Consider the following 23,007-nt stretch of genomic DNA (forward strand, 5'->3'; position numbering starts at 1 on the left):
AGGCATTAAATCTGCTCTGTCAGCCATGCAGGCTGGTACCACTGCTTTCTTATGTCTTGTCATTTTCACTAGATCCACTTTCAAACCTCTCCACTCCACAGTTTGACTGCTGGGCACATCAAATTCATCCATGTTGCTGATATGACACAATGGGTACTGTGTCTTTGCTGCAGTCTGATTAAGAAGCACTGGAAACTGGTCATTTTCACATCGAGGTCTTTTGGTAATCTCCGAACGTTCTTGGTCTTCTGCTGCAACATTAGACTGTTTCGTTCTATTAAGTGGTTACACCAACTATTTGTTAGTCTGAAATCTTTAATAATACAAACAGAAAATGCTGCATAAACTCAGGTGGTCTGGCAGCATCTGTGGAGAGATAAACAGTCCATATGACTCTTCTTTGCCTGACTTGGGGGTTTGACTTAGCCTGCGTAAGGGTGTACACACATTGCATTTCTGGTGACGAAGTAACCATTCTGATGATTTTCGAGACACCATTCCGACACACGCTACTCAAGATCAGAGCAGTGGCTGGTCGCTGTTCTCATGGCACATTTGGTCTTGGGACATCGTCTTCAAGGCAGATTCCTCCTTTTTCCATTCTCACACCAGTTTTTCATTAACACTGGGTTACCTCACTGCAGCATGGTTATTTGACGAGATAGCGAGTATTACAAATTTTAGCTTGAAATCAGCTTCGTACTTGATTTGTTTTCTTGGAAGGCACATTTCTCTTCTTCATTCACCACACAAGGTCTGCTCCATGTGGGCATGTCTTAATCTCCCACGGATCTTTGCAGTACAACCTATATCGCTTGCTTGATCCCCTGCGACCAGTTTTAGTGCAAGTAAATTATGCATTTGTGGGGTGAAATATTGAGGCTGAATACTAATGCAAGTTTAGCAAGGGTGAAGTGGGAGGAGGGGTTCAATTTATAATGCAAAAACACAATTTTTGGGGCCGGAAAAATGGGGTCATCTTATATACCAAGTTGACTTATACGCCACAATCTATGGTAATTGCGCAGCTCTTTCAAAGAGCCAGCACATACACAACGGGCCAAATGGCCTCATTCTGTGCTGTATCGTTCTATACAAGAGAGAAACAGAAGTGCACTTGATTAGATTTACACATCATTACAGGGTGCACCAATTTAGCATTTGTACTGGTTTGTCCCCTAGAACAACTTCTGTTACCTTCATCGTCCTCATCATCATCAACCCCATCAGCTTCCGCATCGGAGTCAGGAGCTTCCCGATCTTCCTGATCGTAGCCATCCAGGTACATGAGCTGTGGGAGGAGCTTGAACACACTTTCTCTGTAGTCGTTCAAGTTTGTCACTTCACAGTTAAAAAGATCCAGACTCTTCAAGTTTTCTAACTTTTTCTGTGAAGGAAACATCACATTGAATTTACAGCACAAAAACAGGCCATTCAGCCCAACTGCTTCAAGCCAGTGTTTATGCTCCACCCAAGCCTCTTCCCAAACTTACTTCATCTCACCCTATCAGCATACCCTTCTATTCCTTTCTCCCTTGTGTTTATTCAGCTTCCCCCTAAATGTATCTGTACTATTCACCTCAACCACTCCCTGTGGTAGCAAGGTCCATATTCTTATCACTCTCTGGATAAAGATGATTCTCTTGAATTCCCAGTTGGATTTATTAGTGACTCTCTTACATTGATGGCCTCTAGTTCAGGCCCTGTCTGCAACAGGAAACATTTTCCCCACGTCTAACCTATCAAGCCATTTCATCATCTTAAAGCATCTCTAGCAGGTCACCCCTCAGTCTGTTCTTTGCAAAAAGTTTTTAAACAGAGGTTCTGCCCACTGATTCTGGCGTAAATTGCGGCCAAAACTAGGTCCGCTTTGAAAAGTACTCCCCTGAGTTCCTGCACAAAATCATTTACACCACAGTGAATGTAAAATCTGCGATGATCCAGTGCAACCAGATGGCATTTAAGTGCAATTTAAAGAATTTTTTTAAAAAATTGCTTTTCAAAAGATGCTCCTCGATATATTTAAGAACGGTAACTTGGTAAAGTTTGATTAGTTCAGCTGAGAATGAGCTCATCGCAAATAAAGTTTTCTTTACTCAAAGTGTCAATCCATCAACTGTGAGTAACCCAAAATTGACTTAAAAACTAGACAACCACCTAATGAACAGAAAACTTATTTTATGTTTACATTGGGTCATTGGTTCCTAAAGTTTCATTCAAAACCTTCAACAACGTAAGAACATTGTGTCCAAAAAATACTATTTTGTTTTTAAGAGTCTCCTCCGAGGTTTGTAAACGAGGGCAATTAACAGAAACCCCCAATGGGGAGTGACTCGACCCAAGTCCATGGCCAATTTTGTGGACGGGGCCTGCTTCTAGATAGAAGTGCTTAGAACTAGATCAAAAGCTAGTGGAAACCTCAATTGCCCTGAATGAAGTTTAAAATTCGACAATCCTTTCCACCGATTACGGTGAGAAACCAAGTGGCAACTCCAGGCCCGTGGTGTTTGATTGTCCGTCTTGGCAGGAAATGAAAAGGGGTCTGGGGGAAAGGGAGGCAATGTTCCTGGGGCATACCCCTTTAAAGGAATATTCAGACAGATACAACTGCATCGCTGGTAAAAGAGTGGCCATCACTTCCTAAATATGTTCCAAACATGCCACTGTTAAAACTTTCTTGACAATTAAAACAAATCAATTACACAGAAGTTACAATAATTTGCAATGCTGTTAATAAATTGTGAGAATTCTTTGCAGCCTATTGTATGGATTAACTCCTCATTACTTGTGAAGATAGATTTTTTTAAAAATATTTTGGGAATATGCTGGTATTCTGTAAAGAAGGGTGGGTGTGTGTGGCCGTGATGAATTAAACTCAGGGTGGGGGGGGGGGGGAGGAAGTTAAGAAAGAGAGCTTGCCTGTGGTAACTGAGAGATGAAAGGTAAAGGAGCAAGATGCACGCATTTGTAATGAGGGACTATGGTGAAGTTGGAATTACAAGTAAATACATTGGCTTTTAAAATTTGCATTATAGGATAAGTAGGGACTTGACTTTTCAGCTGTTGAATTTTAAAAGGGAGTTTAGAAGGGACAAGGAACTTATACAATTTACAAATATTTCTTAAGTAAACAAGAGCAGGTTATTAAATTTTATTTGACTCAAAAGTGGAGGTAAAAGAAAAACATGAGAGATTTTTATATTTTGGAAAAGTTGGGTTCCAAGAGGTGCTTAGGACAATGGAATCTAAGATGAAAGAGGAAAAGGATATTTAAGGAAAGATGTTTTGTTGAGTTGTGGTGTAACTGTGTGGGGGAGATGTCCTGAGACCAGGTCTGTGCTGGGAGAAGGTGTGAAAGTTATGAATTTGAAGCAGCCATCATGTTTTCAAACCAGAGAAAGTCTTTGTTTCAGGAAGCAGTCTGTTTCTGAACCTTTCTTTTGGATTTCCACAGCAGAGTAGAAGAGCGTGAGAAGTCACGTGGAATACCTTTACTAAAGTGGTAGCAGTTTTTGCCTTGGGTAATATTACTGGATTTTTACGGTTAAAAATCCATAAGGACGCTGTTGCCAAGCGGTTTACTTGTGTCTTCTGACCATGTGGGGTTTTTTTGGGGATGGTTTGGAAGTCTATTTCAACTGTGTAAATTTAATCTTATGCTGCTTATGTATTTTTTCTTCCTCTTGTAAATAAATCCTTTAACGTTTTAAAATCCTAAAGGTGTTACTAGAGTTCTATGCTTCTGGGATCAGTAGCTTTCTCCCCTCATTTTCAAAGTACAAGGAAAAGCATAAGATCAGTAAGACAGGTTTCCCTCTGGGGCCTGGTGTGTTTGGCAAGTAACATCGGCTCTGGTCGTAACAGTCAACAGTTTCAATTATTGTAAATGGAGCAGTAAGGGCAAAATGCAAGAAAAGGAACAAAAAGCAACCTCTACAAAGTTCAAACGGGACAAGAAACTACTGGGAAGAATAGAGAAACCGACAAACCAAAATGTAGAGAAACGCAGAAGGTAAAGAGGGATGTAGTACTAAACTTGCAGGGTTACAAGGATCAAGTGGGGAGTAGGACTAACTGAGTTACTCTGCAGGGAGCAGGGAACTCGATGGGCTGAATAGCCTCCTTCTGTGTTGTAAATGGCTCAATGATTCTATAAATGAGCATGGCCTGTAGGAGAGAGAGAAAAAGAAAGAGAGAGACACACAGATAAACAGACAGAGAAGGAAATAATTTAAATTTCTATCATGGCTTTCACTACCTCAAGACGTTTCAAAGCATTTAACAGGCAAGGAAGTACTATTTGAAGTGCAGTCACTGTTGTAATGTAGGAAACTTGGCAGCCAATCTGTGAACAGTAAGCTCCTGCAATTTTTGCAACATTGATTCAAGATAAATATTGGTCACAATACTGTAGTAACTACCCTGCTCTTTTTCAAAGTAGTGCCATGGGATCTTCTGCATGCACCCAAGAGGGCACGAGGGGAGCCTCAGTTTAATGCCTAATCTGAAAGATGGCACCTCCGGCAGTGCAGCACTCTCTTGGTACTGCATTGTGCTCAACAACTTGAACTCACAAACTTCTTACTCAGGGGTGAAGGTGTTAGCTGTTGTTAGCCACTGAGTCATGACTGACACATTGAAACAATAAGATAAAAGCTAGAAGATTTTACCAGGATGTGAATTGAAACTGAAGATGAATTAACATCCCAAATGTTTATCTCCTGGAAGTATTCATCAGCATTTCATCATCACCACTATCACTTTGATATCACCTTGTTGCCAGCTGTGGCTCAGTTGGTATCACTCTCGCATCTTGTAGATGATACACACTGTTGGCAGGGTGCACCGGTGGCAAAGGGGGTGGATGTTTCAGGTGATGGATGTGGTGCAATCAAGCGAGGCTGCTTTGTCCTGGATGGTGTCAAGTTTCTTGAGTGTTGTTGGAGCTGCACTCATTCATCACACTCCTGACTTGTGTGATTAGTGAGGGTTTGGGGACCCAAGCGAGATGAGGCTGGGGAGGGTCTGGTTTTAAAGGCCGGGTTGGGGGAGGCACAAAGTGGAGCACCATCTTGGGAGGGTGCCCCTAATGGGCACAGGGGACCCCCCCCCAAGGAGGTACCCCCATCCTTCCTTCCCACCTTTTACCCCCAGTAGGAAAGGTAGCAGACTGGCCACTTTCCTTCCGCCTTCCCCCACCCACCGGCAGCAGAGGTGGACATGGGCCCTTAGCTGGTCATTAACTGGCTAGTTAAGGGTCTCAATAAGCCTAAAGGTGGGCGGGCTGCCTGATGCCCCACTCGCCTACTGTAATAAGTGGGACAGGTGGGCACGGAGGCAGTGCACTAGCCACCCATTTTATTTTATGTGCCCACCCACCTTTAAATAGGCTGGCAGGGGGCTGTAATATCCACCTGCTCCCCCCCTCCACCATGTCTATATTTAGTTTAACTCAGGTGGTTTGCTTTAGATTGGTGCAACGGCACTCATCATAGACATCACATTCTAGAAAAATCTGCTGACCTTCTGCGAAAGAAAGCAGCAGATTGCAACATCCTGACAGCCAGCAGGTGCAGAGAGAGTGCACAACAGACATTTTAAAGACTCAACAACAGAAAGAACAAAAAAAGCAAGGTACCAGAGGTTCCAATGTACTGATGTCTTTGAGTTTGTTTCCACTGAGGTTTAGATGTGTGAGATTTGGAAGTTTCTCCGCTAAGATATCCAATCCTCCAGAAATCCTGTTGTCACTTAGCTCGAGCTGGGATTATATGTATAAAAAAAAAGTTTCCATGAATTAAAAAATCAACTTGCATTTATATAGCACCGTTTAATGGACCTAAAGATTCCCAGGTTACACACAAAGCCCTAGTGAACAAGATTTAGCACTGACCCACACAAGGAGCTACGTTATGTATGGCAGGTGGCCAAAAGCTTGGTCAAAGGGTTAGGCTTTAAGAACTTTCTTAAGGAAGAGAGAGATGGAGAGGTGGAGCAGTTAGGGGCTCAGGCAGCCGAAGGAGTGACTAAAACCGGGGATGTTTGAAGAGGAGAAGTGGAGAAGCGCAGTGATCTCGGAGGGTTGAAGAGCTGGAGGGGGTTACAGAGATGGGGGCGCTGGGGTTGAACACAAGAATGAAAAGTTTAAAATAGGCATGTTGCTGGACCGGGAGCCAATGTGGATCAATAAGCACAGAGATGTCGGGTGAATGGGATTTAGCACAAGTTAGGATACAGGCTGCAGGATGAGCTGGATTTTATGGAGAGTGGGAGGTGGGAGGCTGGCCAGGAGAGCATTGGAACAGTCGAATCTTGTGGTAACAAAGACACGGGGCAACATTTTTCCCCCTGCTGGGGGAGGAAGTGCAGGAGCGGGTGCAGGCGGGCAGCCTGCCTGCCAATCATTTTACGTGGGCAGGCTAATTAAGGCCCGCCCAGGGTGACACCGGCCAGGATGCGCACGGCAGAGTGCACAGATCTCCCTGAGGCTAAGTGCTGCCTCAGAGAAATCGGCTCTGATTGAAAACTTCAATTAAAGGTAATAAAAAATTTCCCTGCCATGTCCCCTCATGTGACATGAGTTGGGACATGTCCATAACTTTTATTGAAACATTTCATAAAAATTTAAATACCCTCATGAAACCGCATCCCGCCCACGGATGTGGTTTGATGCTTTTCCCGAGGCCCACCAGGGCTTCCAGCCTGCCCACCAGCCTTAAGGTTGGATGGGCAGGTCCATTAATCATCTTAATTAGTTTTTTAATGTCCTTAATAGGCCGGAACTGCAAATCTAAATGACGCAGGGTGACATCGGGACGCACGCCCAACGTATCCCCGCGTCATTTTACACATCGGCAAGCGAGCCCCGCTCCCGCTTGCCAACCGGAAGATGCTGCCCATGGATGAGCTGAAACAGGTGAGGGGGTGGGCGATACCACAGAGGTGGAATTCGGCAGTCATGGTGATGGATGAGGATACTGAGTTGCAAGCTTCATCCAGGGTCAAAGAGACCTTGAAAGACTGATTCACTGCGTACACCAAGTGAAGGATTTGGGCATATTACTGTTAAATGCATGGTAGGCAATTAAATGCAAACTAAGTAAACCACCTGCAGGAAAGATGAACAGAACAATTATTGGAAGAATAGAATTGTCCAAAATCTACAAGGGAAAACGTTTACAGAAATCTTGGGGGGGGGATCTTGCATTTCTACAGCACCTTTCTCAACCTCATGACATTCTAAAGTGTTTTACAGCCTCTGAAATAATTTTTGAAGTGTAGTCACTGTTGTAATGCGGACCAATTTGCACAGAGCAAGCTCCACAAACAACAACGAGATAATGACCAGATAATCCACCATTTTTTTTTTTAAGGTATTGGTTGAGGGATACATATTAGCCATGATGCCAATGACAACTCCCCTGCTCTTCTTCAAAATAGAACTGTAGGATCTTTTAAGCCCACGAGAACATACGGGGCCTTGGCTTAGTGTCTCATCCAGAAGGTGATGCTCCCAACAGGGGACAGGTGTGGATCAGGCTCACTAAGGGGTTTTAGATCCCCATCCATTATTAACCAATACTAAATGTAACCAGAATGATACCCTTCATGACACAAACACTGGTAGTGGCACATAGCCTGGAATGAATAGGTTGTCTTATGAGGAAAGGTTTGACAGACTGGGCTCATTTCCGCTGGAGATTAGAAGAGTAAGAGGTGATTTGATTGAAGTGTACAAGACCCTGATTGGCCTTGACAAGATGGATGTCGAAAAGATGTTTCCTCTTGTGGATGAGTCCAGAACAAGGGGGCACTGTTTTAAAATTAGGGGTCGCCCTTTTAGGACAGAGATAAGGAGAATTTTTCTCTGAGGGTCGTGTGACTTTGGGACACTTTGCCTCAGAAGGCAGTGGAGGTGGGGGTCATGGAATATTTTTAAGGCAGAGGTAGATATATTCTTGTTAGACAAGGGAATCAAAGGTTATCAGAGCTAGGTGGGAATGTGGAAATCAAAACACAAGAAGATCAGCCATGATCTTACTGAATGGTGGAGCAGGCTCAAGGGGCTGAATGGTCTACTCCTGTTCCTATTTCATATGTTCTTATAGACAGAGGGTGGGTTGCAAAGGCACTTGAAGAAACTACACAACTGCAGATAAATGTAAAATTCCCATGTAAAGTTCTGCACAATTGTCATAGATGTGTCTCTAAGTTAACCAAGAAGGAAATTGAATTGCTTGATTGGAGACGAAGTAAAAACATAATAAAAGATATAAAACTTCCAAAGAATTATTTCAAAGAAGAGCAAGGGAGTTCTCCCTGGTGACCTGGCCCATATCAATCTGTCAATAAAAGCCAGTAAAACAGCCAATGGCCTGGCTGTTATCGAACTGCAGTTGTGGGATCTTGCTGTGCACAGATTGGCTGCTATGTTTCCTACATGACAACAGTACCTACACTTCAAAAAGCACTTGGCCGGCAGTAAAGCGTTTTGGGGCGCCCTGAGGTTATAAAACTTGCGGGAGGAATGGCCAGTCTTTCTTTCTCTTCAACCTGCATCCTCTACCACCTAGAAGAACAAGGGGGAGCAGGCGCAAGGGAACACCACCGCCCCCAAGTTCCCCTCCAAGCCCAACACCACCTTGGATTGGAAATCTAACATCGTCCCTTCATTGTTGCCGGTTTTTAAAAACCTGGAAACACCCCCCTGCTACTAACCCCCCCTCCACCCCGCCCCCAAAGAGCACAGTGGGAGCACATTCCCCATACGGACTGCAGCAGTTCAAGAATAATACAGCTCACTACCTTTTCAAAAAGGATGGGCAATAAATACTGGCCTTGCCAGCAACATTCAAAAACCAGGCATGGTTGAAAGAAAAACACAGGTGTGCAAGAGTTCGGGCAAACTTGGGATTTCACCTCAAGCTATAACCAATAGATAAACAGCAGCCAGCCTGTAAATACCAGACTGAATTAACACAGATGAGACCAAACACACTACAATACATCACTCAAACCCATTATCCCATTGGGTTACTCCCCATGGCCAACATCATTGCAGTTTGAACTTAATGCATTTTGTATAGAATTTACAGTAGGGAAACAGGCCATTCAGCCCAACCGGTCCATGCTGGTGTTTATGATCCACACAAGCCTCCTCCTACCCCTCTTCATCTCACCCTATCAACATATCCAATTGGTTGAAGTGGACTGTTTGTTGTGTTGTAAATACTGGGTAATAATATTCTATTCTACTGGGTAATAATAATAATGTCAATTTTGTGGATTGATAATGCTCCTTTGAACCACTCTGGTTGTTAAAAGCGTTATATGAATCCAAGCTGTTTGAAGTAATTCTTCAACGCCGACTGCTGAACTTCTCACTATTTATTTACCAGCTGTGCTGTCAGACTTTAATCGTATCATCCAATGGCCTTTGAAGTTAAATTTGGCCAACCTAGTGTAAATTTGCAGTGCACGTCTCTGATTTTAATCATTCCACCATTGGTCGCCCTGCCTTCAAATGCCTAGGTTCTAAAGCGTCAGAATTCCCTCCCTAAATTTCACTGCCTCATGACCTCTCTCACTCCTCTTTTAAGATGCTCCTTAAAAGCTAGCTCTTTTACCAAGCTATGAGGCCCCTGAGCTATTACTGCCTTCCTTGGTTCAATGTTAAATTTTGACTGATAAGACTGCTGTGAAGTGCCTTAGGTGGCTGACTCTGCTTGATACTCTACAAATGCAGGCTGTTGTATTGGAGGTTTAGCATGTAACTTCAATCTCGCTCACGTGTTAAAGCTGTGGAGATGCAATTGCTCACGATTTGAGGGCGGGGGGGTGGGGGGGGGGTGGAAACTGATGGTAAATACAGTAGCACAATCCAGTAACTTTACACTGGTAATTATAAGAACATTATCTTGGTGATATAATTAAGACATGTCAGGTTTTGGAAATGATCCAAAATTGCACATTCGCTTTTGTGACCACAAAGCCTTTAGTGTCAAATAGAGACAATGCCACAATACCAGATGATTAAATCTTCCTGATTGTCTGAGCACCCGTCAACATTAGTAACATAAAGGCTGCCCACAGATTTGAAAAGGAAGGGGAGTCCCTTAAATAATCCGAAAGGTGAAGATTAATGAAACAATTTTGTTTAAACCACAGCTTGAGTCACATGTTGCAGTGAAATGATGGGTACAGGTTCCTGCCTCCCTCTCCCCATAACATCTGACAATTTTCATACATAGAAATACATGGAATCTACTGCACAGACACAGGCCATTCAGCCCCTCTGGACTATGCTGGTGTTTATGATCCATACGAGATTCCTTCCACCCTATCTGCATATCCTTCTCTCCCTTTCTCCCTCCACCTTCCCCTTAAATGTATCTATATGATTCACCTCGACCTCTTCCTGTGGTAGTGAGTTCCACGTTCTCGCCACTCTCTGGGTAAAGAAGTTCCTCCTGAATTTCCGATTGGATTTATTAGTGACTATCTTATATTGACTATCTTATCATAGTTCTTCTAACAGATGGAAATGTATTATTTACACCAAACATATCCAACACTTTCATAATCTTTAAGACTTCTATTAGGTCATCCCCTCAGTCTCCTACAAGTGAAGAAGCTAAAAATATTGACTTTGAGTATTGCTGAAAAAAATACAAGCGTCTGAATCTTATGTTTAATTGTGCGCAGGCGATCGGCAGGCCTGTAAGTGGACAAGAAATGCGCTTCCACCTTGGATCGTCCCCCAGCGCAAATTCGCACTGGCTAGCCAATTAACGGCAGGGGGCAAGGGAGCGCGCGCCAGCGTGAAGCACATGCTGAGAAAGCTTTCTCACTGCTGAGGGGCGGAAGGGAGAGGGTGGCCATCGACAAAAGTGTGCGTGTGGGTGGGCCTTTGTAGCACCATGGGGGAGGGAGCACGCGTGTGCCAGTACGGGCACAGGGCTGTACACACATCAGAGCAAGGGAAAAAGGGAAAGAGGGCGCGCACGCGCTAGGAAGGGGGGGGGGGAAGAGGGCGCGCACGCGCTAGGAAGGGGGGGGAAGAGGGCGCGCACGCGCTAGGAAGGGGGGGAAAGAGGGCGCGCACGCGCTAGGAAGGGGGGGGAAAGAGGGCGGGCACGCGCCAGGAAGGGGGGGAAAAGAGGGCGCGCACGCGCTAGGAAGGGGGGGGGGAAGAGGGCGCGCACGCGCTAGGAAGGGGGTGGAAGAGGGCGCGCACGCGCTAGGAAGGGGGGGAAAGAGGGCGCGCACGCGCTAGGAAGGGGGGGGAAGAGGGCGCGCACGCGCTAGGAAGGGGGGGGAAGAGGGCGCGCACGCGCCAGGAAGGGGGGGAAAAGAGGGCGCGCACGCGCCAGGAAGGGGGGGAAAAGAGGGCGCGCACGCGCCAGGAAGGGGGGGAAAAGAGGGCGCGCACGCACCAGGAAGGGGGGGGAAGAGGGCGCGCACGTGCTAGGAAGGGGGGAAGAGGGCGCGCACGCGCTAGGAAGGGGGGAAGAGGGCGCGCACGCGCTAGGAAGGGGGGGAAGAGGGCGCGCACGCGCTAGGAAGGGGGGGAAGAGGGCGCGCACGCGCTAGGAAGGGGGGAAGAGGGCGCGCACGCGCTAGGAAGGGGGGAAGAGGGCGCGCACGCGCTAGGAAGGGGGGGAAGAGGGCGCGCACGCGCTAGGAAGGGGGGGAAGAGGGCGCGCACGCGCTAGGAAGGGGGGTAAGAGGGCACGCACGCGGTAGGAAGGGGGTAAGAAGGCGCGCACGCGGCAGGAAGGGGGGTAAGAAGGCGCGCACGTGGCAGGAAGGGGGTAAGAGGGCGCGCACGCGGCAGGAAGGGGGTAAGAGGGCGCGCACGCGGCAGGAAGGGGGTAAGAGGGCGCGCACGCGGCAGGAAGGGGGTAAGAGGGCGCGCACGCGGTAGGAAGGGGGTAAGAGGGCGCGCACGCGCTAGGAAGGGGGTTAAGAGGGCGCGCACGCGGTAGGAAGGGGGTAAGAGGGCGCGCACGCGGTAGGAAGGGGGTAAGAGGGCGCGCACGCGGTAGGAAGGGGGTAAGAGGGCGCGCACGCGGTAGGAAGGGGGTAAGAGGGCGCGCACGCGGTAGGAAGGGGGTAAGAGGGCGCGCACGCGGTAGGAAGGGGGTAAGAGGGCGCGCACCGCGGTAGGAAGGGGGTAAGAGGGCGCGCACGCGGTAGGAAGGGGGTAAGAGGGCGCGCACGCGGTAGGAAGGGGGTAAGAGGGCGCGCACGCGGTAGGAAGGGGGTAAGAGGGCGCGCACGCGGCAGGAAGGGGGTAAGAGGGCGCGCACGCGGCAGGAAGGGGGTAAGAGGGCGCGCACGCGGCAGGAAGGGGGTAAGAGGGCGCGCTCGGGCAGGAAGGGGGTAAGAGGGCGCGCACGCGGCAGGAAGGGGGTAAGAGGGCGCGCACGCGGCAGGAAGGGGGTAAGAGGGCGCGCACGCGGTAGGAAGGGGGTAAGAGGGCGCGCACGCGGTAGGAAGGGGGTAAGAGGGCGCGCACGCGGTAGGAAGGGGGTAAGAGGGCGCCCACGCGGTAGGAAGGGGGTAGGAGGGCGCCCACGCGGTAGGAAGGGGGTAGGAGGGCGCGCACGCGCTAGGAAGGGGGTAGGAGGGCGCGCACGCGCTAGGAAGGGGGTAGGAGGGCGCGCACGCGCTAGGAAGGGGGTAGGAGGGCGCGCACGCGCTAGGAAGGGGGAAGAGAGGGCGCGCACGCGCTAGGAAAGGGGGTGAGAGGGCGCGCACGCGGTAAGAAGGGGTAAGAGGGCGCGCACGCGGTAGGAAGGGGGTAAAAGGGCGCGCACGTGCTAGGAAGGGGGGTAAGAGGGCGCGCACGCGGTAGGAAGGGGGGTAAGAGGGCGCGCACGCGGTAGGAAGGGGGGTAAGAGGGCGCGCACGCGGTAGGAAGGGGGGTAAGAGGGCGCGCACGCGGTAGGAAGGGGGGTAAGAGGGCGCGCACGCGGTAGGAAGGGGGGTAAGAGGGCGCGCACGCGCTAGGAAGGGGGGAAGAGGGCGCGCACGCGCTAGGAAGGGGGGAAGAGGGCGTGCACGCGCTAGGAAGGGGGGAAGAGGGCGCGCACGCGCTAGGAAGGGGGGAAGAGGGCGCGCACGCGCTAGGAAGGGGGGTAAGAGGGCGCGCACGCGCTAGGAAGGGGGGTAAGAGGGCGCGCACGCGCTAGGAAGGGGGTAGGAGGGCGCGCACACGCTAGGAAGGGGGTAGGAGGGCGCGCACGCGCTAGGAAGGGGGTAGGAGGGCGCGCACGCGCTAGGAAGGGGGTAGGAGGGCGCGCACGCGCTAGGAAGGGGGTAGGAGGGCGCGCACGTGCTAGGAAGGGGGTAGGAGGGCGCGCACGCGCTAGGAAGGGGGAAGAGAGGGCGCGCACGCGCTAGGAAAGGGGGTGAGAGGGCGCGCACGCGGTAGGAAGGGGGTAAAAGGGCGCACACGTGCTAGGAAGGGGGGTAAGAGGGCGCGCACGCGGTAGGAAGGGGGGTAAGAGGGCGCGCACGCGGTAGGAAGGGGGGTAAGAGGGCGCGCACGCGGTAGGAAGGGGGGTAAGAGGGCGCGCACGCGGTAGGAAGGGGGGTAAGAGGGCGCGCACGCGGTAGGAAGGGGGGGTAAGAGGGCGCGCACGCGCTAGGAAGGGGGGAAGAGGGCCGCGCACGCGCTAGGAAGGGGGGAAGAGGGCGCGCACGCGCTAGGAAGGGGGGGAAGAGGGCGCGCACGCGCTAGGAAGGGGGGAAGAGGGCGCGCACGCGCTAGGAAGGGGGGTAAGAGGGCGCGCACGCGCTAGGAAGGGGGGTAAGAGGGCGCGCACGCGGTAGGAAGGGGGGTAAGAGGGCGCGCACGCGGCAGGAAGGGGGGTAAGAGGGCGCGCACGCAGCAGGAAGGGGGGTAAGAGGGCGCGCACGCGGCAGGAAGGGGGGTAAGAGGGCGCGCACGCGGTAGGAAGGGGGGTAAGAGGGCGCGCACGCGGTAGGAAGGGGGGTAAGAGGGCGCGCACGCGGTAGGAAGGGGGGTAAGAGGGCGCGCACGCGTTAGGAAGGGGGTAAGAGGGCGCGCACGCGGTAGGAAGGGGGGTAAGAGGGCGCGCACGCGGTAGGAAGGGGGGTAAGTGGGCGCGCACGCGGTAGGAAGGGGGTAAGAGGGCGCGCACGCGGTAGGAAGGGGGTAAGAGGGCGCGCACGCGGCAGGAAGGGGGGTAAGAGGGCGCGCACGCGCTAGGAAGGGGGTAAGAGGGCGCGCACGCGGTAGGAAGGGGGGAAGAGGGCGCGCACGCGGTAGGAAGGGGGGAAGAGGGCGCGCACGCGGTAGGAAGGGGGGGAAGAGGGCGCGCACGCGGTAGGAAGGGGGGAAGAGGGCGCGCACGCGGTAGGAAGGGGGGGAAGAGGGCGCGCACGCGCTAGGAAGGGGGAGAGAGGGCGCGCACGCGCTAGGAAGGGGGAGAGAGGGCGCGCACGCGCTAGGAAAGGGGGTGAGAGGGCGCGCACGCGGTAGGAAGGGGGTAAGAGGGCGCGCACGCGGTAGGAAGGGGGGTAAGAGGGCGCGCACGCGGTAGGAAGGGGGTTAAGAGGGCGCGCACGCGGTAGGAAGGGGGTAAGAGGGCGCGCACGCAGTAGGAAGGGGGGTAAGAGGGCGCGCACGCAGTAGGAAGGGGGGGTAAGGGGGCGCGCACGCGCTAGGAAGGGGGGGAGAGAGGGCGCGCACGCGCTAGGAAATGGGGTGAGAGGGCGCGCACGCGGTAGTAAGGGGGTAAGAGGGCGCGCACGCGGTAGGAAGGGGGGTAAGAGGGCGCGCACGCGGTAGGAAGGGGGGTAAGAGGGCGCGCACGCGGTAGGAAGGGGGTAAGAGGGCGCGCACGTGGTAGGAAGGGGGGGTAAGAGGGTGCGCACGCTTTAGGAAGGGGGGTAAGAGGGCGCTCACGCGGTAGGAAGGGGGGTAAGAGGGCGCGCACGCGGTAGGAAGGGGGGTAAGAGTGCGCGCACGCGGTAGGAAGGGGGGTAAGTGGGCGCGCACGCGGTAGGAAGGGGGGTAAGAGGGCGCGCACGTGGTAGGAAGGGGGGTAAGAGGGCGCGCACGCGGTAGGAAGGGGGGTAAGTGGGCGCGCACGCGGTAGGAAGGGGGTAAGAGGGCGCGCACGTGGTAGGAAGGGGGTAAGAGGGCGTGCACGCGGTAGGAAGGGGGTAAGAGGGCGCGCACGCAGTAGGAAGGGGGGTAAGAGGGCGCGCACGCAGTAGGAAGGGGGGTAAGAGGGCGCGCACGCAGTAGGAAGGGGGGTAAGAGGGCGCGCACGCGCTAGAAGGGGGGTAAGAGGGCGCGCACGCGCTAGGAAGGGGGTAAGAGGGCGCGCACGCGGTAGGAAAGGGGGTGAGAGGGCGCGCACGCGGTAGGAAGGGGGTAAGAGGGCGCGCACGCGGTAGGAAGGGGGGTAAGAGGGCGCGCACGCGGTAGGAAGGGGGGTAAGAGGGCGCGCACGCGGTAGGAAGGGGGTAAGAGGGCGCGCACGCAGTAGGAAGGGGGGTAAGAGGGCGCGCACGCAGTAGGAAGGGGGGTAAGGGGGCGCGCACGCGCTAGGAAGGGGGGAGAGAGGGCGCGCACGCGCTAGGAAATGGGGTGAGAGGGCGCGCACGCGGTAGGAAGGGGGGTAAGAGGGCGCGCACGCGGTAGGAAGGGGGGTAAGAGGGTGCGCACGCGGTAGGAAGGGGGGTAAGAGGGCGCGCACGTGGTAGGAAGGGGGGTAAGAGGGTGCGCACGCTGTAGGAAGGGGGGTAAGAGGGCGCTCACGCGGTAGGAAGGGGGGTAAGAGGGCGCGCACGAGGTAGGAAGGGGGGTAAGAGGGCGCGCACGCGGTAGGAAGGGGGGTAAGGGGCGCGCACGTGGTAGGAAGGGGGTAAGAGGGCGCGCACGTGGTAGGAAGGGGGTAAGAGGGCGCGCACGCGGTAGGAAGGGGGGTAAGTGGGCGCGCACGCGGTAGGAAGGGGGTAAGAGGGCGCGCACGTGGTAGGAAGGGGGTAAGAGGGCGTGCACGCGGTTGGAAGGGGGTAAGAGGGCGCGCACGAGGTAGGAAGGGGGGTAAGAGGGCGCGCACGCAGGTAGGAAGGGGGGTAAGAGGGCGCGCACGCAGGTTGGAAGGGGGGTAAGAGGGCGCGCACGCAGTAGGAAGGGGGGTAAGAGGGCGCGCACGCGCTAGGAAGGGGGTAAGAGGGCGCGCACGCGCTAGGAAGGGGGTAAGAGGGCGCGCACGCGGTAGGAAGGGGGTAAGAGGGCGCGCACGCGGTAGGAAGGGGGTAAGAGGGCGCACACGTGGTAGGAAGGGGGGAAGAGGCGCGCACGCGCTAGGAAGGGGGGAAGAGGGCACGCACGCGCTAGGAAGGGGGGAAGAGGGCGCGCACGCGCTAGGAAGGGGGGAAGAGGGCGCGCACGTGCTAGGAAGGGGGGAAGAGGGCGCGCACGTGCTAGGAAGGGGGGAAGAGGGCGCGCACGTGCTAGGAAGGGGGGAAGAGGGCGCGCACGTGCTAGGAAGGGGGGAAGAGGGCGCGCACGTGCTAGGAAGGGGGGAAGAGGGCGCGCACGCGGTTGGAAGGGGATAAGAGGGCGCGCACGCGGTTGGAAGGGGGTAAGAGGGCGCGCACGAGGTTGGAAGGGGGTAAGAGGGCGCGCACGAGGTTGGAAGGGGGTAAGAGGGCACGCACGAGGTTGGAAGGGGGTAAGAGGGCGCGCACGAGGTTGGAAGGGGGTAAGAGGGCGCGCACGAGGTTGGAAGGGGGTAAGAGGGCGTGCACGCGGTGGGAAGGGTGACGAGGGCGCGTGGGAGGAAGGGTGACGAGGGCGCTCGGCGGTGGGGGTAGGAGGGGAAGGGGGAAGAGGGTGTTCAACGAAGGGGTGGAGGAAATGAAGGGGGAGGAGGGCGTTTGGGCGAATGAAAATGAGGCGTTATTAATCCGTCCACTAGTTTCATAGACGCAGGTGGTATTTTCCAGAAACAGATCAGATTCACCTTTATCCTCCCCATTCACCCCAACACATACACAGATTGGAGTCACCATCAGGAGCTGTAGCTTTAGTCAGTCATCATGTGTTTACAGCACCAGTCTACAGAATGAAGCACATTACCCAAAATAACACTCCCAGTGTAGTACTGAGGGAGTGCTACACTGTTGGAGATACCGTCTTTTAATAAGACTTAAAATTGAGGCTTCACCTGCACATTCAGGTCGATGTAAAGGATCTCATGGCCATTGTTTTCAACAAGAGCAAAGGAGTTCTCCCAGTGTCCTCACCAATATTTACCCCTCAAGCAACATCACTAAAAAAAAAACAAAGATTAGCTTAATGTCACGCTTCTATTTTGGGAGCTTGCTATGCCCAAATGCATTTCCTACATTAGGGACTGGACTTTCAACATTGAGGTGCAAAACTCAAATCTGGGAAATCTGCTGACTCAGTAGACACATTTCCAATGGAAATGACCCCTACACACACGATATTAACTCAGGTTAGCAGGGTTGTGAACAAGTTGGGCCTACTGCCTCTGGAGGCTGTTCATGGGCAACTATGGAGCTTGCCAAGGCAAGCTGGTTAAAAGACCTGCCTCAATTCATTGAGACTTCGGCCCTCTAGCTCTCATTCCCAACCCACCCAACATGCCCCCTCTTACCACCATGCCCCCTCATATAACCTTGTGCCCTCATACCCCTCCATTTAAAGGCTCCGGAGATGACCAACTCCATGAAAATTGGGCTGACGATAGTGACTGGCTTTGAAAAATATTTCATTGGTCGCAAAGCGCTTTTCGGACGTCCTGAGGCAATGAAAGGCGTTACAGAAATGCAAGTCTTTCTTTTTTTGCGGGCGGTCCAATTAATGGCCTTACAAGAGAGGGTGGGATTGAGATGCCTCTTGCTAGAAGATCTCGAGTGACCATTCCTCACATAAAAATATAAGCTAATCATACCTGACCACATCCTAAATATTACACTGTTATGACATAACAAAGACACCTTTTCCCCCAACTCAGGTCAATGGCTGCCATGCCCAAGACTCACCTTCTTCAGTTTGGGAAGGCGAAGGAGATTTGCGACGGACATCAACCCAACATTTATCAAGCTAAGGAACTCCAAGTTCTCAAACTCAGCCGTCAGCCCTTCGATTTTACCTTCATTCGATCTGCAGTTGTCAAGGACAAGCTCTCGCACCTGGAACAAAGCAAAGATGATTTAGCAAACAAGGCCATTGCTGTAAAAATAAAGCCCAAACACAAAACTGTCTCACGACAAGCTTTCTGACACTAGGGTCAAAATTCAGTAAGCAGACAAAGACGTATTCATCTTATATTTTTGTGCCTTTACCGAGAATCATTGCAGCACAGAAATAGGCTATTCAGCCCATCATGCCTGTACTAGTTTGTACTGGTTCAGTGTGTCTGGGGTTTAAATGCAATTCAAACCTGCTTTCCAGCATTGACATTGTAGCAAAGTTAATCCTAGTGTTGAATTTACTACACCACATACTGCAATACATCTGTTAAAAAGACAAGTAAAACAACCCACATAGAGCACAGGAGGAGGCCAGTCAGCCCACTGACTCTGTGACAGTATATTAAAGAGCTATCCAAATAATCCCCCTTTCCCAGCTCTTTTCCTGTGTCCCTGCAAGTTTTTTTTCCCCTTTGTATTCAATTCCCTTTTGAAGATTCTTATTGAATCTGCTTCCACCGCCCTTTCAGGCAGCACATTCCAGACCACAACAACTCACTATGTAAGAAAAGCTCCTCATTGTTTCCTATGGTTCTTTTGCCAATTATCTTCAATTTGTGTCCCTCTTACTGACCCTCCTGCCACTGGAAATAATTTCTCCTTATTGATTCTATCAAAACTCTTTACAGTGTGTACATGTGGAGGCTGTGGCTATGTACCCACACTGATGCGTTTTGCTTAGCAAAATTGCATCCTGATTTATTGCGTTTAGGTTTCCAGTATTACAAAGTAGCGACATAGATAGAAGAGTCAAAATAAGGGTCAGAAAAACATCCTCCCACTTTACACTCTCCATAAACCGGATCCATGCAAACTCTGCTGCCTGCATCCTAAGTGCCATTCATCCATTACCCCTGTGCTCGCTGATCTACATTAGCTCCCAATTAAGCAAAGCCGCATTTTGAAATTTCTCAACTTTATGTTCATGTCCCTCCATGGCCTCCACCCCCACCCCCTCAATCTCTGTAACCTCCTCCAGTCCTACAACTCTGAGATTGCTGCACTTCTCCAATTCTGGATTCTTCCGAATCGCCAATTTTAATTGTTGCACGCTTGGCAGCCGTGACTTCAGCAGCCTAGGTCCTAAGTTCTGGAATTCCCACACTAAATCTCCCTGCCTCCCTACTTCTTTCTTCTTTTAAGAGGATCAATAAAAGCTATCTCTCTAACCAAGCTTTTGGTCTTCAGCTCTGAGGCTTGAGGCAATGAGTGATAGCTACCGTGTGATACATATGACAGGGTTCGTCCTCACAGTTCACTACGCCTGTGTATGTATGGGTGCCGAAGGGACACACAAAAGTGATGTTTCTTTACGCTCTGTGACCAGTTCTGCACAACATGAATTGGCCAAATAGTTGGGTGAATTGTTGCAACCAGTTTTGACCAAGTTTTCCACAAACACAGTAAAGGAGTCCTTCACATTTGCAAAGGCCATACAGGACTTGCATATCCATGGCAATGCTGGGTCCATGTGCTGATTTGACATTGCTAGCCTATTCACCAACATTCCACTTAAGGAAGCCATAGGTAGTGGGCTGCAGCACTATATCATGGCGATCTAGACCTGCCACCATAGCGTGAATCAGTATTCATTATTCAGTATTCTTCAAACTTATGGGGCAGGATCATCCCATTCAGGTGGCTTGTGCGGGAGTGGGCTTGTTCCCCATTTTAGGTAGGAGGCGCTATGCACTCCCTGTATGGGCGGGACGGGGGGGCGGGGGGGGCGGGGGTGGTGGGGAGGGAGTGGATTCCCTGAGCCAGGAATGCACGTGAGAGTGCACAGATCTCCCTGAGGCTAAGTGCTGCCTCAGGGAGGTCGGCTCAGGTTTCAAACATTGAATAAAGATGAGAAAAAATATTTTTGACATGTCCCCTCATGTGACACTGTCATCCCGCCCATGGATGAGGTTTGATGCTTTTTCTGAAGCCCGCCATGGGCTCCCGGCCTGCCCGCCAACCTTAAGGTTGGACGGGCAGGTCCATTAATTACTTCAATTACTTCTTTAAAGGGCCTCAAGTGACCATTGACAGGTTGGCGGGCACACAGCTGACTCGGCTCCACTTCCGCTGACCTGAAAATTTAAATGACGTTGAGGTGATGTTGGAACTCCCGCCCGCCCGACGTTACCCCACATCATTTTACACGTCGGTGAGCGGGTCCCGCCCCCACTCGCTGACCTAAAAATTCACCCCATGAACTCAGCAACTCATACAGTTGAGTTCAGTTTTAATCACCCTGTGTGTATCCAAATAGATGGCGTTGCCAAGGGATCCCTTCGAGACCCAGTCTCGCAAACATCTTTGTTGGGTTCCATGAGAAACATGTCTTTGATGGAATGACACCTAACCTCCTACCCCTCGCATATTTCTGATATGGATGATACCTTTGCTATGTTTAAATCCACAGCTGCATTTCTTTACATGTCTTAATGGGGCTCCATCCTGCGCTCAAATTCACCTTTGAAATGGAGCAGTCAAATGAATTCCCCTTACTTGATGTACTAGTTGAGAAATCTGCCAGGGGGGTTCTCAACCACGGCTGACTGCAAGCCCACCTTCACTGGTCAATATACACATTGGGATTCTTACAGTTCCACGTGATATAAGATTGGTCTTATCAGCAACCTTGTACATAGGGCCTGAGCCATTTGCTCACCATGCAAGCTTGATACTGAAATAGGAGCATCAAAGGCATCCTGCAGGATAATGGCTACCCTGACCGGATCATTTTGTGCTGTATATCACGCATACTCACGAACGGGCCTAAGGCCGTCACTTTTGGCCCTGAAAAGTGCCCAGACTACCTCAGATCACTTAGTGGTATTCACCACTAACAAGGTGCTGCCAAAGCCAAAAAGACATTCTGCCCATCACACAAATGAGTGATGTGGTGTATGAATTTCAGTGCCAGTGTGATGCTAGGTGTGTAGACCGTATGTCCCACAGACTGGCGGATCGTATCAAACAGCATGTCCCAGTCGCTGTTCACAACGGGCAAGGTTCAGAACTTATCCAACCAACCTGTGCTTGCAAAACTCAAAACATAATGTCCAACATTAGATGTGATTCTGCGATTGGACAACATTTTCTAAATAATCCTCAACGTGCTAAGAATTACACTGACACCAATTTCAGATTGTCAGCCGGGCTCATGGTGTGGCACATTTGCGTGTAGTGGAAGCCATATATATTAACACACAAGGCCCTGTTCTTTGCAAACAGAGAACATGTACACACATTGCACCTGTTTCAGCTAAACAAAATAAGTGACAGCCATTCGCTGACTCATTACTCAGGGCAATGTCTTGACCAATCATGGTCAAGCTACCTGGTTTAAATTTCAAACAATGCTTGGCTGTCAGTTCACTGTCAGTCACCATCACTGGTGCATTCTCCATGACAACGCCCCTACCAGAAGCCACTTTGCCAAACAATTAGCACTCTCTTCACATACAGTATAAATTGTTGTCTTCCCCCATATTGGTATTCTTGGCAAGCAACCTGATGAGTGCAAGACAAAAAGCTTCGACATGTCCCTTTCTTCAAAAATGCTCCTAGTTGAAAGGCTAAACAGCAAACATCATTGTTTGTTCCACAGGTACACTCTGTAATAAAAATTACCTCAAGAGGCACATCACAACCTGGAATAGGCAAGGTTGTGGGGTGACCTGATAAGAGATCTTTAAAATTATGAAGGGGTTCAATGTGTGAATCTAGAGAAGTAGTTTCTACTTGTGGGGAAGAGTAAAAGTACTGGAAATAAATAAGACCATAAGACAAAGGAGCAGAAATTAGGCCATTCGGCCCATCAAGTCTGCTCCGCCATTCAATCATGGCTGATAAGTTTCTCAACCCTATTCTCCCACCTTCTCCCCGTAACCTTTGATCCCCTTATCAATCAAGAACCTATCTATCTCGGTCTTAAATACACTCAGTGACCTGGCCTCCACAGCCTTCTGTGGCATTGAATTCCATAGATTCACCACTCTCCCGCTAAAGAAGTTTCTCCTCATCTCGGTTCTAAAAGGTCTTCCCTTTTCTCTGAGGCTGTGCCCTCGGGTTCTAGTCTCTCCTACTAATGGAAACATCTTCCACACGTCCACTCTATCCAGGCCTTTCTGTATTCCGTAAGTTTCAATCAGATCCCCCCTCATCCTTCTAAAATCCATCGAGTATAGACCCAGAGTCCTCAAACATTCAGTCACTAATAAATCCAATAACGAATTCAGGACAAACATCTTCATTCAGAATGTGGAACGCATAATCACATGGAGACAAACAGTATTGATGCATTTAAGGAGCAATTAGATAAACACTTGGGGGAGGCAGGGATGGAAAGATATGCTGATAAGGGGAGGTGAAGAGGCGTGGCAGGAGGCTTGTGTAGATCAGAAACGAGAGCCGGCACAAACTAGAGGTGCATCCCTGGGATTTAGAAGGTTAAGGGGTGATTTAATTGAAGACTTCAAGATATTAAGGAGAACCAACGGAGTGGAGTAAACTTTTTTCTACTGGTTGGGGAGTCTAGGATTAGGGGACATAGTCTAAAAATTAGAGCCAAGCCTTTCAGGAATAAAAATGGGGCAGAATCTTGTTGCGGTGTCAGGGGTCTCGCCTGCCGTTGCAGAGCTGGTGAGAGACTGGCCTGCTCGTCTTTGGGAAGGCCCAACGAACCATAAGTCAATCAGGCAATGGCGAGGCCGTCGGCAGAATCAAGACCCAAAGGGCGGATGA

The 23,007-nt window shown here is 51.1% G+C and overlaps 1 protein-coding gene across 2 annotated transcripts in view; it reads right to left on the reverse strand.

The window, feature by feature from the left end:
• anp32b (acidic (leucine-rich) nuclear phosphoprotein 32 family, member B) overlaps window positions 1-23,007 on the reverse strand; it is a 57,376-nt gene that overhangs the window by 10,550 nt on the left and 23,819 nt on the right. For both annotated transcript variants that reach the window (XM_041186158.1, XM_041186157.1), the window contains exons 2-4: window positions 18,061-18,210; window positions 5,639-5,761; window positions 1,198-1,387 (exon numbers count right to left, since the gene is read on the reverse strand). In XM_041186158.1, the coding sequence (XP_041042092.1) occupies window positions 1,198-1,387; window positions 5,639-5,761; window positions 18,061-18,210 (463 nt within the window). The remainder of the gene's footprint in view (window positions 1-1,197; window positions 1,388-5,638; window positions 5,762-18,060; window positions 18,211-23,007) is intronic.

Source organism: Carcharodon carcharias, chromosome 4 (genome assembly GCF_017639515.1).
Source record: "Carcharodon carcharias isolate sCarCar2 chromosome 4, sCarCar2.pri, whole genome shotgun sequence".
NCBI classification, from domain to species: Eukaryota; Metazoa; Chordata; class Chondrichthyes; order Lamniformes; family Lamnidae; genus Carcharodon; species Carcharodon carcharias.